Source organism: Coturnix japonica, chromosome 1, assembly GCF_001577835.2.
Source record: "Coturnix japonica isolate 7356 chromosome 1, Coturnix japonica 2.1, whole genome shotgun sequence".
NCBI lineage: Eukaryota > Metazoa > Chordata > Aves > Galliformes > Phasianidae > Coturnix > Coturnix japonica.
In genome coordinates this window covers 170,216,736-170,233,822 of record NC_029516.1, presented here as the reverse complement: position 1 = coordinate 170,233,822, position 17,087 = coordinate 170,216,736, and the positions used below count along the sequence as shown (strand labels likewise).

Below are 17,087 nucleotides of genomic sequence, written 5' to 3'. Positions count from 1 at the left end.
TACGGAGGACTGCTGAGATGGAAGTTAAAAACATTGCCTGTCAGAATGATGGAGAATCACTGCGAGAGATCAATGAGACCATTGAAAAGTCTGTTGCCCCCTGTAGGGACAGTGGCTTGCGTTCTTCTCTAGAGAAGCTGCTAAAGGAGGCCTCTGAAACACCACCTCCTAAACCAAGGCATACGGTACTGAGGACTGCTGAAATGCAAGCTAAAAACACAAAGTATCGGCAAGATGAAGAGTCACTGAAAGAAATCAGTGAGACCATAGGGAAGTCTGTTGTTCCTTCCAAGCCCAGTAGCTTGAGTTCTTCTCTAGAGAAGCTGCTGAAGGAGGCTTCTGAAACACCACCTCCTAAACCAAGACGTGTGGACATGACACTACAGAGGACTGCTGAGATGGAAGTTAAAAACACTGCCTGTCAGAATGATGGAGAATCATTGCGAGAGATCAATGAGACCATTGAAAAGTCTGTTGCCCCCTGTAGGGACAGTGGCTTGCGTTCTTCTCTAGAGAAGCTGCTGAAGGAGGCCTCTGAAACACCACCACCTAAACCAAGGCGTATGGATGGCACAGTGCAGAGGACTGCTGATATACAAGTAGGAAATGTGACCGGTCATCACAATGGTGAGGTGCTGCAGGAAACTGGCAAGCCCATGAAAACATCTGCACTGTCAGAGGCTAAAGGTAAAGGACTGGATGTTAATTTGCAGAAGGTACTGAAAGATGTCAGTGAAACACCAGCTTCTCCACTAGAAAATATGGATAAGAAAATGCAAGGTGAAATAGCAACTCACCGAAGTATGTGGATGCCACGTCAAGAAGGAGATCACCTTCAAGAAATACAAGAAATGATAGAAAAAACTACTGTTTCAAATACTGAAAAATTCAGAGAATTCAATAGCTCACTGGAAAAACTTCTTCAAGAAGCATCTGAAGCATCATCTCCAGTATCCAAAGAATTAAATAAACAAGGAAAGCTTGGGAATAGGGTGTTTCCATCACAAACAGAGACTCTAGTCATGACGGTGTCACAGCCTTATGCTTTGCGTAGCTGTCATAAACCAATGAAGACAGCTATCAAGAGTGGAGTTCCAGAACAAAATGCCAAAGCTTCAGTAGATGATCTTGCAACTTCTGAAGTGTCTGAGCTCCTTAAAGTAAATGAGGCTATTAGTAAAAAAGAACAGAGAAACACACCTGTGGTAGAGATAGGAGAGACCAATACAGTGATCCATTTATGCAAGATAAATGAAATAGGAAGGAAAGATGAGAGCACATCCTTGAATGTCTCTGAAGATAATTCACAATTAAAGGAACTGTTGAAATTGAGAAGAACAAGCACACCTCTTAAAGATGAGAGCAGTTCTCCTCACCTGGAAGGATCTCAGTTCACCCTGTCCTTTCAGCACGAAGATGATGATGAAGAAGATGGTGACAGTTTGAATTTTGGATCTCGGTTTTCAGATGAAAACTCTGATTATTATTCTGGAACCGGAAGTTCAACTCGTGAGCCATTTCTTTTCTAAAATTCATGGTGCTGGGTTGTTAAGCATGGCTACTGTTTTTCTGCTAGTCAACTTGAAGTATATTATCTAAAGGTCTAAATGATACCTATTTCTTAACTGAATGCTTAGGATATTTGTTTTGCAAGGATGAGAAGAACTGATTAAGTCCTTTAATTGGAGATTGCTTGACAAACATGTAGTGTGTTTGGGTAAGCCTTTCCGATCATAGGAATTCAGCAGCGTGAGTCAGTCACATCAGTCTTCATGCTCTTACCCTTTTGCTCCTCCCTTGTGACATTTCTTTCAAATTAATAAAACTGTAACACCCAGATTCTGGTATTCCTTCTAAATACCCTGGATTAAGAGGAAGAAAAATCAGTGCCTGACTGAGATCATTCTTTAGTTTGGCCAGCTAGTCTTGGAAGGCATACACTTATGGAGAGGCTGCATATTAAGACAATACCAATAGTTTATGCTGTTTAATTTAGCATTGAATTGCTGCCTGTTACACAAGAAAACAAGTGTATAAATGAAGCAAGCTATTTAACAGAATTTTCATTACTTTGTTAAGTTGGCAGCTCTGGTGTGATAGTTTAACCTTTTTATTCTGCTCCTGAGAGACTGGAAATGCTCTGTTTACTTTGGATTTATTTAGTATTTTCAGTGCATGCTCACTGTCTTTGCTGAAGGTCAAAACAGATTCACAGACGAAATTGGTGGTTGGCTTTGTTGTTTTTGAAGTGACTTGTTTGAAAAGGCAGGTCTGTGTGTGCAGTGTTCATGTGTTTTGTCTCGTAACAGGTTCAGAAGAAGAATTAAATCCTGTTTTGATGGCTTTGAAAAGGAGTGCAGATAGGAAAATGCCTTCCAAAAGTCTAGAGGACATTCCATCAGCTACTTCAAGTGAGCACAAAGCTTGTGTGTGTCTCCCATGACCTCTAGTTTGGCTTGAGCATGCTTATGCTGTTTTTCCATACAACTTTGCCAAGCAGTATTTTTATCTGAATTTGTTTCTCAGTAGGCAGTGTGAAGTTTGCATTGTAAAACTGATTTATGTATTTTTTCCCCCTATGGTTTGGTTTTCAATTCTTAGGTTCCTTTTGAAACACTGGCCTAAGAAGCAGTCATTGGAAGCATGAAAAACTTGTCTTAATTCAGTAGGTTCATCTGTTCTAGCAGTTAATATAACCAAGCTCACTTTAGGAGAATGGAACGAGAAGAGATTATACTTAGGAATCATTCCTGAGCTCTCTCTGTAGCCTCCTAAGACTACTGTTATCGATTACTGTTATAATTTGTGTCTGTGTTCATCCTGCTCCTTGGTGTTTTGATGTTTATTTCATGTCTAACGGGGAAGAAGTGAAGTATGGAGGTGTAGATTGTGAAAGATGTTGGCTGTTGTTGGCAAATTAATCTTCTAAATCCATCTATGCTTGTGCTCACTTCTAACTAGTTCCAGGATGTATTTATGCACTAACATTGTTGTAACAGCATGCTGATAGAAACTGTGTCAAGATGGTACTGCTTCTTGGATGCTGAATTGAAGTAAACGTCCCAAGTAGAAGACATCTCTTCAATTAACCATTTCTGTGACTCTGCCGTTTTTTCTTTTATTTTTGTCCGTAATTCTATGATTACTGCTACAGTCCATTTCATTGTAGTGAACAGCAAGCTTTCTAACCACGTTTTACCTTTTTTTTCTTGTACAGATAAAGGAAAAATAAATGTTCCAAAGGAAGAAATAGCTCTTAGTGCTGAAGATGGTAAATATCTTGTGTGTCTGCATGGAAGTTTGTTTCCAGTATTCTCTGCTAGTGAAAGTTTTTTGAAGCCAAGAATTGTATTATTCTTTGAAATTAGACTAACTTCAGCATGACTTAAATGCTTTTGTAGAATTTTCTTATTTTATTTTTATGTACTAGACTTAGGTTAAATCCTGTGATATATGTACAAACTGTGTGCCATCCACCAGCATATTATTTTGGCCTTTGGTGATTCAGCCTGTGATACAGTTTCTGAAATCACTTAGAGCTTTGAACACTAGCTCAGCTGAAAAACTGGGTCTAATTCAGTATTGAATTTGTCTGTTCATCTGTTACATTATGACATGCAAAATGACTTGAAAAGAAAGCCCTTCACAATACATCCATTGAAAAGGATCTCTCTTTGCTGTCTCAATCCAGCAAAGTAGAATTCCTTTAAGCATAATATGATGCTGGATTGGCTACTGTAGACAACACTGATTTATTAATGCATTATTGGTGCCTTACTGTTAATTTTTTTCTATGTTCCTTTAGAAATTCCATATCTAAGCAAAACAAAAGCAAACCTGCTCCAAGATCATGTCAAGATAAACATGCTGGAGAACCATTACATAACACTGAATGTACTGGAATATAACACAATTCTTTCTTATCCATTGCATTACATTTTTGCACTTCAGTTCTAAAAATAGTTGTGTAAAGTTGCCTTTTTCATAATTTAGACACTTCAAAGCATTTTGATTGTTAGTGGTCTGTAACATAATAGAATATGTGCAATGTCCAATATGTTAACATGTCTTAAAAACTCTCTGCTTAAGTACATAATGTTGCCTTCAGATGAAAAGCCTTACTGAAAGCACTCTGTATATTCAATATGTAGGCACTTATCTGAAAAGAGTGGCTTTTTTTAGTTAAATGTGTTGTTCAATACGTTAAGTGAAGCTTTGACAAAAATGATTAACCCAGCCAAAGTGATAACTGTGCAGATACAGTAAGGCAAAATCTCTTGACAATAATATTCATGATTTTGTTTTGCTAAGCTTTCACATTCATGTTATTCAGCTCCTAAAAGGCATGACACAAAACATAAACATTCGTGAGGATCTAGAAAAGTAAAAGCTTGCCACACATAAAATGTGTTGATGTTATTTATAAAACTGTAAAGCTGTTTGTGCCACTATTGACTATTGTCAATACTGCACTGAGCAGGTCTGAAACCTGATCAGCATCAAGTGAGGAATGGAAGTGCAGCAGGAAGTGAGTAATAGGATTCTTCAAACTGACAATGGAGAAGTTTCTCCACTGATATTTAAACTAACACGCTAAAGATGTTTTCTTTATTTCTTTATTTAACAACTAACAGGTTACACACCTAGACTAGAATATTGCTGAATAAAGTAACTGCATCTAACTGCATACTGACAATAATTGATATCTTAAGCACTGTATGAGCTTTGTCAGCAAAAGCTTTCGAAAAAGCTTAACTCTTTAGAAACAGTCCCAGCATGTGTGTGGTGTTAAAATGTATACAACAGGTACATGGTCCTGTTGGCTGTCCCTTACAAAAAAAATTCTCTGTATAGGATATTCAGTATTAGTATATTTCACAGTGTGTATCTAGTGATAAGACCTGTAGTATGTGGAGCTTTAGTGTGTCATTAAATTTGAGTGTGGTTAGAACATGAAAAATGCTAAGAATTTTGAGCTTACAGTAAATTAGATCATTGGAAGGCTAGTTTGTGTAAAGAAATAAATGAAGAACACAGAAGTGAATTTCACTAAAGATGTAGCAAAGTTTGAGCCCCGGAACTGGCTCTTCAGGAGAGTGGTACCAAGTACCAAGGCTACCAGAGTTGAAGAAGCATTTGTGCAGTTCTTTCAGACTTAGGGTTTGAATTTTCTGTGGTCCTGTATGGAGCCAGGAGTTGGATTTAGTGATCCACGTGGGTCCCTTTCAACACAAGATATTCTAGGATTCTATGAAAGTTAAATAGATGGGCTGTAAGAAACTGCATAATTGAAGTATGCTTTTAGAATTAACTAGGAATACTACACACTTGAGACCTTGTTCATTTGTAAACATTTCTTGATTCACCCAAATATTTTTTGCTATTAATTGGCTGAGAAATAAAAATAAATACATAGTTTGGCTTGTAGACCAACTCCTTACCAAGGACATTCAGTTGACTCTAATGTCAATAATGTCATAGTTGGTGCACGAGTACATTTATTCTTATTCTAGAAAGAAAAGCTGGAAGGTGCACTGATCAGATTTGATCAGAAGTAACTTTCAGCACTCAGGATTATCCGTTGTCAAGCAATGCAAACATTTCATCTTCTGACAGACAATGTTTTGTAGCCAGATTTACAGGAGATTTCAAACTAGACCCTTCCTAATGGTAGCATCTCTGAGTTCTGGAAGAAAGTTTACAACTTAGATGTAAGGTTTTCCATGCATGTGCATGTATTTCATCTGAGGCTGTTTATTTTTAACCATGCCCTGCTATGGAATCTCACTCTTTGGATGTACAAGCTTTTTTTTGAAACTTGAATTACTGCTCTTTAGTCTCCACAGTGCCTTCACAGCCTGATAAGCCATTTTCCAATCCTGAAAAAGTCAAAGGACTCAGCAAGTCAGTACCATCATTCCTACAGGAAGAGGTATGTTACATCTCTTGAAGAACTGTAATTAAAAATTTTGATTGCTGTGGCATTATGCATTTGCCAAATAGTATTTTCCAGGTTCTGTCAAGTCAGTTTACTAATTGCTCATAGCATATAACTGTTTGCAGTATAACAGTCAGGATGATCACAAGCAACCTGTAGCTTATTAACCTTTCAGACACCTCAATAACTTTTATTCCTACTGTACAGCTCTGTATAAAAAGTACATTTAATCTTGGAGATTGAAGCATAGTGCATTTAAGCTGTTATTCCCAAAGGCAATTTCTAATCTTAAAATAACAGATCTTTTATCTTGAGAACATGCATACTTGAATATATTTGTTTTGTTCAGAGCCTAAAATGTTTGAGTGAGTGTAAGACTATCCATAATGGCACTATCTGATTACTCTTCTCAGAGGGGTAGTAATTTGGGATGGAGGTTCAGGTACGAGGCTCTCTAAATGAAAGCTCAGAATTTTTTTGAGCAATGTCTTTGTAAATCATTTAAATTATTATTTAATATCATTTCATTAACTCAGTATGATCTTTAAGAGTATGGTGTGGGCCATGGAATAAGCTCTGAGGCCACATTCATAGCTCATAAAATGACACCGAAGTTTGAAAAAGATAAACTATGGGAACCTGGCCTGTGCCTTCCCAGTCAGCAGAGAAAGGTGATAAGACACCTGTATTTAAAGCAAACACCAGTCTCTCAGCATAAATGTCTAAAATAGGCAGCTCTATAGATAACAGAATAGAATCTTAGAATCTCCATGGTTGGAGAAGACCTCCGAGATCATCCAGTCTGTCCATCCACCTACCACCGTTTCCCCACTGAACTATATCCCTTAGTGCAACATCTAAACATTTCTTGAACACCTTCATGGACAGTGACTCCACCACTTCCCTGGGCAGCCTGTTCCATCACCTGACTACTCTTTTGGAGAAGAAATTTTTCCTACTATGAACACAGAACTTGAACACAACAATGCATTTACTGTCTATGAATTACACCTTATTTAGAGGTGCTCTAAAATTACAGCGCCCTAATGTGCCTTCTCAGAGAAATACACAGGAAATATTTCCTTATTATATATTTATTATTGTTGAAGGCTATTTTAACACTGCAGCATGGACCACTTGAAGGATTCATATTTCAAAACTGATATTAGAGTTCAACCTGTGTAAATCTAGTGAATATGAAGCATGAAACTGGTGAATAAATAACACAAATCTGATAGAAATAAGAAGTTAGAAATAAGCATTAAAAACAGCATGTAATTATAAACTTAACATCCATTGCTATGCACTGGTGCAGGATTATTTTAAAAACAGTGAGTTCTTCTGATAATAAAACACTTTCTAATTAAAAAGGAACTTATGAAGAAACCAGTGCATTATCCTTCTGCCCAAACCTAAAAAGTTAAGGGTTCTCTATTTGTAAACAGTGACGACATCCTTATATAACATTTTAAGTTACCTTAAAAGAAAATAAACATTTGAGATCTAAGAAAAACCAAAACAAATAGTTGCATTATTGCCTTAAAAATGTTTTAGCGTGTGCTTACTGTTAGAAAATTTAAATTCTGGCTTTCTTTGAGTCCCAATCTGCGTTATTAAAATGGATTTCCTTTTTATTTTTATTTTTTAAATGTTCTTTGTAACAACAATGAACACAGACTTTCTTTCTGTGATGTTTTTGTAGAGCGATGACAGAGAGACAGATACAGCATCAGAAAGCAGTTATTCCTTTGGGAGAATCAAGAAGAGTCCCAGCTCTCTAACCAATCTTAGTGGTTCTTCTGGCATGGCCTCCTTATCCTCTGTATGTACACAAAAGCCTTGTTTTAATGACACTTTATTTTTGCTAATCTCTTCAGAATTGTTTTAGCTTTCTTCTTCCTCTTCTATTTCTCTCCCTGGCATTTCTCTCCTTCCTTCCCTCTCTCTGCTCTTTCTGTTATGTGAACCTTCACTTGGAATTGCCTTTAAAAATAAAGATTATTTTTTGCTTTCTAGCAAAAAATGGAGCTTGCTTGGGGTCCCGCTCCATAGCATACTCTATGAACACTACACAAAGAGGCTTTTACAATAACAGCTTAAAGTTGTAACAAAAATGAGGAAGAATTTACATAGAACGAACACTTAGTTATGGAGTAAGGGGTAAAGGAGAAAATATGTGAAAGGAGGACAATATTGCTATGTGGGGTGAACTAGATAATCAATTTTAGGAGAATAAAAAACATCTCAAAAAAATAAAATACCTCAAGGATATGATCTCACACAGTCTCTAAATAAATAGCAGCCTATTGCTTTTTTATTCAGCCTAGATGCAATAAATGAGTTCTTCTGTTGTTGTTGTAGCAAACTTGGCCAAACACCTTTTAAGATTCACAAATGACATTCTTCCTTTTGCTAACCTGCTTGATAAGGAACTTGTATAATAGTATCTGCTGTATTTCATAATTACATCTGAAGGTTCATAGTTAATTTCTTTATTGTCTGGATCCTGAAAGTAACTTCTGCTCTCTTGATATATTTGGTAGAAATGCAAAGCCAGAAAAAAATGTTTCTCCTTGTGTATGATACAGGTGAGCGGAAGCTTAATGAGTGTCTATAGTGGAGACTTTGGCAGTGTCGATGTGAAGGGGAACATTCAGTTTGCTATTGATTACGTAGAACAACTGAGCGAACTCCACATTTTCATTTGCCAGTGTAAGGACTTGGCAGTTGCAGATGTCAAGAGACAGCGTTCAGACCCGTGAGTAAAAACAGAATATTTTTAAAGTGTAATTTTTACTTTTAATGTGCAGACGAGAACTGTATCTTCTTTCCAACAATTATGTATGATGGAGAAAACAACCAAAACGCTAAGTGGAGGCTATAACGTGCTTTACATGTTTTTCTACTCTGACCTGACTATAGAATTGCTGTATGAATTGTTGCATACATTAGCATGGGAAACTCAAACTTCTAAGAATGTGAAATTCTATTTTAAATTTTAGCTTCCAAGATTACGGGGAATTTAGTTAAGGGGGAATTTAGTTAAGTGGGTTTCTTCTACTTTGAAAGTAAATACTTATGTATTTTGGAACAGGAAGTTGGAAGGCGTGTTTTCTTGCCCCTGTTACCAATTTCTTTACATTTTAGGTATGTGAAGACCTACCTGCTTCCAGAGAAATACAAGCTGGGCAAACGGAAGACATCAGTGAAAAAGAAAACGTTTAATCCAGTCTTCAATGAAATACTGCGGGTATATAAGAAACACAGACTAGACATGAAGTATAAGGAATTCTAACTTTCCAGATTCAGATACTTTCATAAGAGATATTTATGTTAAGATGGATTGCTCCACAGGTGTACCTTTGTTTATCCACTGATAGTTTATAGTATACTCTGGATATAGCATTGAGAACAGACTGTTGTGTAATTCATGCAAACAAACTCAAGCTACTTAGGAACTAAAGGTCTGAAATATTAAAATATGAAGAGAGTTTTATTTTGAAATGAAATGAGCAGTTATGTATGTTATAAACTCAGACACATTTTCTCTAACTTTTGTTTTCCCTTTCATTTCTCCCTTCTGGCAGTACAAAATTGAGAAAGATCTCCTAAAGAACCAAAGCCTTAATATCTCTGTCTGGCACAATGATACCTTTGGGAGGAATAGCTTCCTTGGTGAAGTGGAGCTGGATTTAGGAACTTGGGACTGGAATGATAAATCCAACAAGCAGATCAACTGGTTTCCACTCAAGCCTAGGGTAAGTTATTAAGGATGGGCTAGCTGTTTTATATTTTCTGCTGTGTATGTGAAAGACCAAATCATTCTTTATTTAGGCCTGATCTGTGTCTTCTGTGTCTTTTTCAATGTGAAGAAGTGACACATACTCTTGTAAAAAGTCATAACTGCTGCTGAGGCTGATTTTTAGTTAAGACAAAATATTCCTACAGAAGTGTGTCTGTGAAGTGCACTTTCCATTGCAGAAAGAATATGTTTCTTATGTATCACTTCCAAGTACACAACAATGGAAAAGAAGTGCTCTCAAAGGCTTTTGATCTCTCCTGGGTTTTGTCCATCACTTTTGTGGCAGAACTACATGATGCACTGTCAAGTGGCCCTAAATCTGCCCTTCACGTGTCATGTGCCCTAAAATAAAGAAGAAAAGTTGCCATGTACAAGTAAAACTTGTTACTGTGCAAGGTTTTATATGTGTGAACTGCAGTGTTTGAGATGTGTTTTTTTACTTAAATTTCAGACTTCAACGACGGCTTTTGAACTGGAAAACAGAGGGGAGATGAAGCTTGCCCTCCAGTATGTTCCACAGCCTGTTGGAGGTATGCATTGCTTCTTGGAGTTTGCCAAGCATTTGGAGTTTTAGTTGGGGGCTAGGGGTGGGTTGAGTGATAAAAGGGTGGATTGGATGATAAAACACTGGATTTATCAGTGTTCTGTATCATGGCATCATGTGGCAAGTTGTCTGATGCTCAAACACAGTGCTGGGTGCACTTTCTGTGTGTTGTGCTTCTTGCAGACTCATGTGAGTTCTGGCTCTGGGAGATGTGATCTTCCAGTTCTAGGTGAGGGGGAAGAGCTCTCAGCTTTTACAGGAGACCAGCTGTGAGAGCCTGCCAATAAGGACTAGGACTGACTCTCCCTACTCCCCTTTATTTTTGGTTTGTTTATTATTCATAACTGTTGTGTATTATTTCACATTCTATTTCATAAATTAGTTTTAGTTAGGTCACTCTGGCTGTGAATTCAGCTTGAGGAACACTTCATGGTCTTCTATTATTTTTATGTTCCAACAGAAGAAATTACCTGATTTGTTGTAGTATTAGATGTACGGCCCCGTTCGTCCAGTCTGTATACTTACGTTTTATTTTCTCTCTAACAGTTTTGGAGATTATGAAATCATCAGTCACTGTGGTTTGTTAAATAAGCAGTAACAACACATTATGTTCAAGAGATACTGGAAGTAGCTGTATGATCTTTCAGGTTGTTCTTGCCTGTCAGTTTGTAACTTGGCTGGCCTTACACTGAAGCTAGGTCAGTTCTTCAATCCAGCCAGCCAGTCCATAAGAATTAAATATATTAAGAGCACAGAGGAGTTCATTTGAAAGTATAAGCAGTGGTAAAGGCTATGCTAAATACCTACAAGGAATAATCAGAGACAGGATTTTTTAATGTCATTTTACAGGAAAGAAAATTCTGTCCACTGGTGAGGTCCACATCTGGGTGAAGGAATGCCGTGATCTTCCTCTTCTGAGGGGCAACAGACTCAACTCTTTTATTAAGTGGTAAGAACTGAAGTCATCAAAAATGGTGGAATGATAACACCGCTGTTATTTCTAATCTTACCTTCAATTTTCTGTGTTTAAATTAAACACAAAACCACAAATACATAATTACCTTCTGATTTTTCTTTACTGTAATGCAGATTGTTCTTCAGGGCTTGTAACTTCGAGGTGCTAAGTACTTACTAACAAGTAAGATGCACTGGGAGAACTTTCTGAGTAGTCATCACCCTTTCATTTCAACTGCTTAGTTTGTTGGTGGAAGGGCTACTCAGATTTAAGCGATCTTGTGTGTGGTATAAGTTTTATTTAAAGCAGGTTTGTGCAAGAGTATGCTTTAGTTTACTAATAATCAGGGGAGAAGATAGAAGTGAGAAGCACAGCTGTATTTCTTCCTTCTTCCTCTCTACAAACTGATTTAAAATGTAAAGACAACAGCAAGATGGTTGGGAAATCTCTGGCAGTAGCAAAAAGGTGCCTCTTCTGTCCTCTGAACTACAGGAGCAGATACATGTATTTCTTGGAAGGAACTGAGAACATGACCTTTGATTTTTATCTCCAAGATGCTGAGCCATTTTATCTTCAGTTGCTTTGTAACATGCAAAGGAGTGTTAATGAGTAGTTTTTGTTTATGGAATATATTTAATGCCAGTTACGCTGTTAACCTGCAGTGCAAACTGACAGTGTTTTTTTCTTTCTGAAGCACAATTCTTCCAGATACCAGCAGAAAAAGTCGCCAGAAAACAAGAACAGTGTCAAAAACAACAAACCCAGTATTCAACCATACCATGGTCTATGATGGTTTTAGACCAGAAGATTTGAAAGAAGCCTGCATAGAACTCACAGTTTGGGATCACAACAAACTTGTCAACCATTTTCTGGGAGGTCTCAGGATAGGCCTTGGAACAGGTACTAGAAATTAATTGATTAATCCTTAATTTACAAAAGTGTCTTTCTATTCTTTCCCTTTCCATTTCTTCTTAAAATAAAAAATAACACCTGAGGAGGTGAAACTGTTTGAGAAGACAGGTAAATTTGATTGCCAGCTCTCAACTTTTCTTAATATTAATAATATTAATGTTTCTGACGTTTTTCCAGGCAAAAGCTATGGGACTACAGTGGACTGGATGGATTCCACTTCAGATGAATCAGCCCTGTGGGAGAAGATGATAAAGTCACCCAACACATGGGTGGAAGATACACTACCTCTCAGGATGCTCATGGTTGCAAAACTGACAAAATAAGGGCTTTCCAATTGCTAGCAGCAAAAAGAATTCTTGGGAATGGAATTGAAAGGTGTAGTGGTGAAGCTTGGAAGAGGAGCACAATAGCTCCATTCATAGCCTGTGTTCTGTGGCTGTTCTGTTTCTGTGCTATCAAGTGTCACTTCATATTTTAGGCTAAATTTCTGCCTGCAGATCGATGCAAATTTAAGGGGCTAGTTCTTATTCACTGAAAATAAACTTGAATAAGAATGCACTTAGCAACGGAGTGGTAGAGGAAACTGTGGTACCTGAGTGCTTGTGTTGCCTAATTGAAGTTGCTTAAATCTAAACTGCCAGTCAAAAAAAGAAAAGCGAGTAAACTTTGCACTTCCTGGATTGTTTGTGAGGTGTTGTTCATGACTGAATGGCAACAGGTGGCCTTTTGTTCGTGCTCCTCAGCATCCCTCTACAGCTGAATCCTCATTGTGCTACATTGGATCTTTCCAACAAGGACTGTGGACTGTGTTCTTAAATAAGTCCCTTTATCTGTGGTTGTATTTTATATGGTATAGAAGTTGCTTCTATAACAGAAGAAGCACTACATGAAGTGGAACTGTTGACATCTTATTCTGCAAGGTGCAGAGGACTGTTAATTCCTGTTTCATTAAGTTTATAAAGTTTGCTTATACATTTGTTCATCACCTTGCTAATAAATCAACATTATGTTTAAATGCTGAAGGCATTGGAGTCAAACTTCTTCATTCAAATGCTACTCCAAAGGATCTATGCTTGCCAGTTTTAATGATGATTAAAGTACTCGGTATTTATTTTGTTAAGTGCACTCATTATCTGTACCTGCAACTGTTAGCTCGTTTTGCCAAGTCATTTCTCTATTCTTCAGCACCACCGTTAGGAGAACGCTGGGATTACGGCAGTCCTCGTTCAGAGAGCTCTGCAGCACAAGAGATGGGACAGGCATTCGTCACTTGTAGAAATGCATGCCACTAAAGGAAGATAAATGCATAAAACACAAAGTGTATTACTTTATGTCATGGAGTTCCCTCTAGAGCTCACTGGCTACAGGATTTCATTTTCACCTTAAAAAATTGCTGAAAACGTGAGCAACAACTTAACAGGTATGGACATTTTTGTTGTTTTGTTTCCTTTGAAGACCAAAAACAGCTTGGCGACCTGCACTGGACTGATGTACCTGTGTCTGATGTGCTGACTATGGGCAACCCAAGAACCAGACAGTATATACATGTATGTATGTATATACATTTATATAGATATATATATAAGGACTCCACAAGAACGGGAGTTTTTTTAATGTCCTTGGAAGCACAAACAGCATTTGTTTACTAAGAACTACTCCCAGTTACTTCCACAATGTCTGGATGAAGGCAGGATTCTGGAGTGACCCATTCAGACCTGCATTGCCATGGACACAAGCCCCATTCTAGGAGTGTCAACAAACAGGCTACAGAAGGAAAACACCTGGCAACAGAATAGATTTGTCCTGCTGAGCCCCTCTCTCTGTTGTTTTTCCACTGGATAGTCTCAGCCTTCTGGTTTTTTCCCTCTTATGGCTGAATGTTGTGGCAGGAGCCAAAGCAGCTGCAGCAGTGGAAGGTGAGTACCCACAAGTCACAGCTTGGCATCTTGTCCAGACTTGGCAGATTTGGTTTCATTTTTGCTGGATGTTGTTTTTCATCTCTCCTTTACTCCTCTCTCCGAGGAATCTTCCTTATGCCTTTACCACCAGCCTCGAAGCACAGGAGGTCACAGAGCCTGATTATCAGCAGGCTATTTCACACGCTGTGTCATTGCAGGTCTGCATCTCAAAGTTGTCCTTTGGTTTCAGATAAACTTTTGGTACATGTGGGTAGCACTCCATGTGATTAGGCACTAATAATGGTGGTGGTGCTGCTGTAATATAAATACCTTTAGATGAGAAACAAGACTCAGCAAATCAGCACCAACACTCAAATAAGGAACCTTCCCTCCAGGCAACCATCTTTATTATTGTTCATTCAGTAATTATTACCATTTATTCATACATCTCTAAGCACAGTGTAGGGGTATTAATATTATTAATGAGTAATATACCATTAAAACTATAAAATAATCAATTTGAGGATTGAACTGACTTTATATGCTCTACTTACATTTATAATTCCAGATCTGCAGGAGAGAAAAAAAAAACAAAGGCAGAGGAAAAGGATTGATGAGGAATTATTTGCAGCTTTATCATCTACTGGTTACCTCAATGTAACAGTATTTCTTGTAGCTCTAACAAGTAGTGCTTTGAGAAGGAATAATTACCAAAGCTTGTAATTGGCAAATGAATAGGCTTGTGTAAATACCAAGCTTACGGTTCTTTATGGGGTCTGGTATCCTTCTATTCACTCTGCTTGTCTTTGAACTGGGGTCTGCAGAGCTAGGAAAGGCTGCAGGGCTGCTCTTGGGATTCCCTGTCCATCAGCTTAGTGCTGAGCTGGAAACACTTCAAACCTGCTGAAGGTCACGAAGAGAAGTGGTCTCTATGAAATGTTGTTTTGTCTTTGTGTGTGACAGTGTGTCCACTGCCGAAGAGGATGGAGAGACGGTGGTGGCCAGCCACACAAGCGATGAGGAGATAGGCAAATATATAGAAGATCTGACAAAAGGCATACAGACACCCTGCGGGAGCCCTGAGGAGAAGAGAGAGAAGGCTCTGCTACGGGCACGCCTGGAAGAGCAGCATCGCCTTATCTGTATCCTGAAGAAAAAAACAGATGATGCACGCAAACGCTGCAAGAGCCTGGAGCAGCTCAACGTGGAACTGGAGAAACTGAGGCTAGAAGATGCTGTGAAACTAAAAAACCAGACCGAGCGGATTCAGTACTTGGAGGATTTGGCCAACAACCAGGAGAAAATGATCTCCTCCAAGGATGAGCACGAGAAACAGAACACGGAGCTGAAGGAGGAAAACCAGTGTCTGCAGCAGGAGAACGAAACCCTCTCCAGCCATGCAGCAGAGGACAAGGAGGATGAAATGCTCCATCTTGCTGCCCAGGCCAGAGAGCTCTTGCAGCAGCTGGATGTTCTACATGAGAAATGTGCTTGTGAGAGATCCAGAGCCCAGCAGCTAGAAAAGGAGCTCCTGGAAGCTCAGAGCCAGCAAGCACACACTTGTACCTTGGAGGTTGACTCGCTAAGACAACAGCTGCAGCGCCTACAGGAGGAGCACCAACAAATGGTGGAACAGCTGGAGCATGGGGAAAGCCAGCAGAAGGCTCACGGAGCTGAGCTGCAGGCCAAGCTGGAGAGGGCAAACGAGGAGAAACAGCAGCTACTGAACCTGGCCACAGAAAGGGGCAAAGCTCTGCAAGAAAAGCAGCAGGAAATTCTGCAGCTGGGGAGGAAGCTGGAGATGGCAGAAAGAGCCAAATGGAGAGCAGAGAAGCACATCGTCAAAGAAGTGGCAGCAAACTATGATCTGAAGATCCAAGGGCTCCAGCAAGAGCTGAAGAGCAGCCAGCAGGCGTACAGCGAGCTCTCACTGCAGTTCGACGCTTACAAAAAGCACAGCATGGATTTACTGGCCAAAGAAAAAGCATTGAATATCAAACTCCGTCACTTTAAGGCATAACATCAGCTTTCTGCACGGTTCATAGCGGTTGCCTCTACTGTACCATAGCACTGATTTCTGTTCATGCAGCCGTCTTCTAGCAGATGTACTTTGTAACGTACTTACATGCTTAAATCCTACTGCAGGAACTGGTCTGGAGCCTTTTATTTCTTGGTTTGAAACTAAATTAGAGGTTAAGATTAAGGTTAGGAAGGAATTCTTTCCTCACAGGGTGGTGAGGCCTCAGAGAGCCCCACCTTCTGGAGATGCTCAAGGCCATGTTGGATGGGCTCCAGGCAGCCTGAGCTGGTGTGGGGCACCCATCCCACGGCAGGGGTTAGGAGTGGATGTGCTTTAAGGCCCGTCCCACCGCAGCCATTAAACTCCCTCACACCGACCCTTTATCCCTCACACAGCCTCTTTTCCCGCCCTGAGCCGTTCTTCTCCCCCTCCCCCCCTGGATCACACAGAATCACAGAATGACCCGGGTTGGAAGGGACCTCAAGGATCATGTAGTTCCAACCCCCTGCCTGGCAGGGCCACCAAACATATGCCTTTACTAAATCAGGTTGCCCAGGGCCCCGTCCAACCTGGTCTTGAACACCTCCAAGGACGGGGCATCCACAACCTCCCTGGGCAGCCTGTTCCAGGGCCTAACCACTCTCCTAGTGAAGAACTTCCCCCTAACATCCAACCTAAATCTTCCCTCTTTTAACTTAAAACCATTTCCCCGTGTCCTGCTATTGTCAGCCCTTTTGAAGAGTTTACTCCCCTCCTGGTTGTAAGTTCCCTTCAGGTATTGAAAGGCTGCAATGAGGTCACCCCGCAACCTTCTCTTCTCCAGGCTGAACAAACCCAACTCCCTCAGCCTGTCCTCATAGGGGAGGTGCTCCAGCCCCCTGATCATCTTCCTGTCCCTCCTCTGGACCCTTTCCAAAATCTCCATGTCTTTTTTGTACTGAGGGCTCCACACCTGGACACAGTATGAGAGATGGGGCCTCACAAGAGCAGAGAGGGACGATCACCTCCCTATCCCTGC

The 17,087-nt window shown here is 39.6% G+C and overlaps 2 protein-coding genes across 4 annotated transcripts in view; both read left to right on the top strand.

Annotated features, from left to right (window-relative positions):
- The window catches only part of SYTL2 (synaptotagmin like 2), a 46,721-nt gene extending 33,548 nt beyond the window's left edge, over positions 1-13,173 (top strand). The window contains exons 1-13 of one of the 3 annotated variants that reach the window (XM_015852418.1): positions 7-1,509; positions 2,310-2,411; positions 3,218-3,271; positions 4,481-4,528; positions 5,838-5,932; positions 7,641-7,760; positions 8,527-8,696; positions 9,086-9,188; positions 9,526-9,696; positions 10,192-10,270; positions 11,134-11,233; positions 11,934-12,139; positions 12,329-13,173. In XM_015852418.1, coding sequence (XP_015707904.1) covers positions 18-1,509; positions 2,310-2,411; positions 3,218-3,271; positions 4,481-4,528; positions 5,838-5,932; positions 7,641-7,760; positions 8,527-8,696; positions 9,086-9,188; positions 9,526-9,696; positions 10,192-10,270; positions 11,134-11,233; positions 11,934-12,139; positions 12,329-12,474 — 2,886 coding nt within the window. In that variant the 5' untranslated portion in view covers positions 7-17 and the 3' untranslated portion in view covers positions 12,475-13,173. Of the gene's footprint in view, positions 1-6; positions 1,510-2,309; positions 2,412-3,217; positions 3,272-4,480; positions 4,529-5,837; positions 5,933-7,640; positions 7,761-8,526; positions 8,697-9,085; positions 9,189-9,525; positions 9,697-10,191; positions 10,271-11,133; positions 11,234-11,933; positions 12,140-12,328 lie in introns of those variants that run through there. The other 2 variants (XM_015852417.2, XM_015852419.2) reach the window with 2 other exon arrangements.
- Positions 13,174-13,913: 740 nt separating this feature from the next.
- On the top strand, positions 13,914-16,202 carry CCDC89 (coiled-coil domain containing 89). Its single transcript, XM_015852420.2, has 2 exons — positions 13,914-14,067; positions 15,013-16,202. Exons 1-2 carry the CDS (start codon positions 14,021-14,023, stop codon positions 16,067-16,069), a joined length of 1,104 nt encoding a protein of 367 aa, XP_015707906.1. The 5' UTR covers positions 13,914-14,020; the 3' UTR covers positions 16,070-16,202.
- Positions 16,203-17,087: the final 885 nt, after the last annotated feature.

What these genes read in the sequence shown, in the direction of transcription:
- CCDC89 (XM_015852420.2), top strand. Translation starts at nt 14,021, where the DNA reads ATGGCTGAATGTTGTGGCAGGAGCCAAAGCAGCTGCAGCAGTGGAAG. An exon ending in AGCAGCTGCAGCAGTGGAAG is followed by an intron (nt 14,068 to 15,012) that starts GTGAGTACCCAC and finishes TGTGTGTGACAG; the next exon opens with TGTGTCCACTGCCGAAGAGG.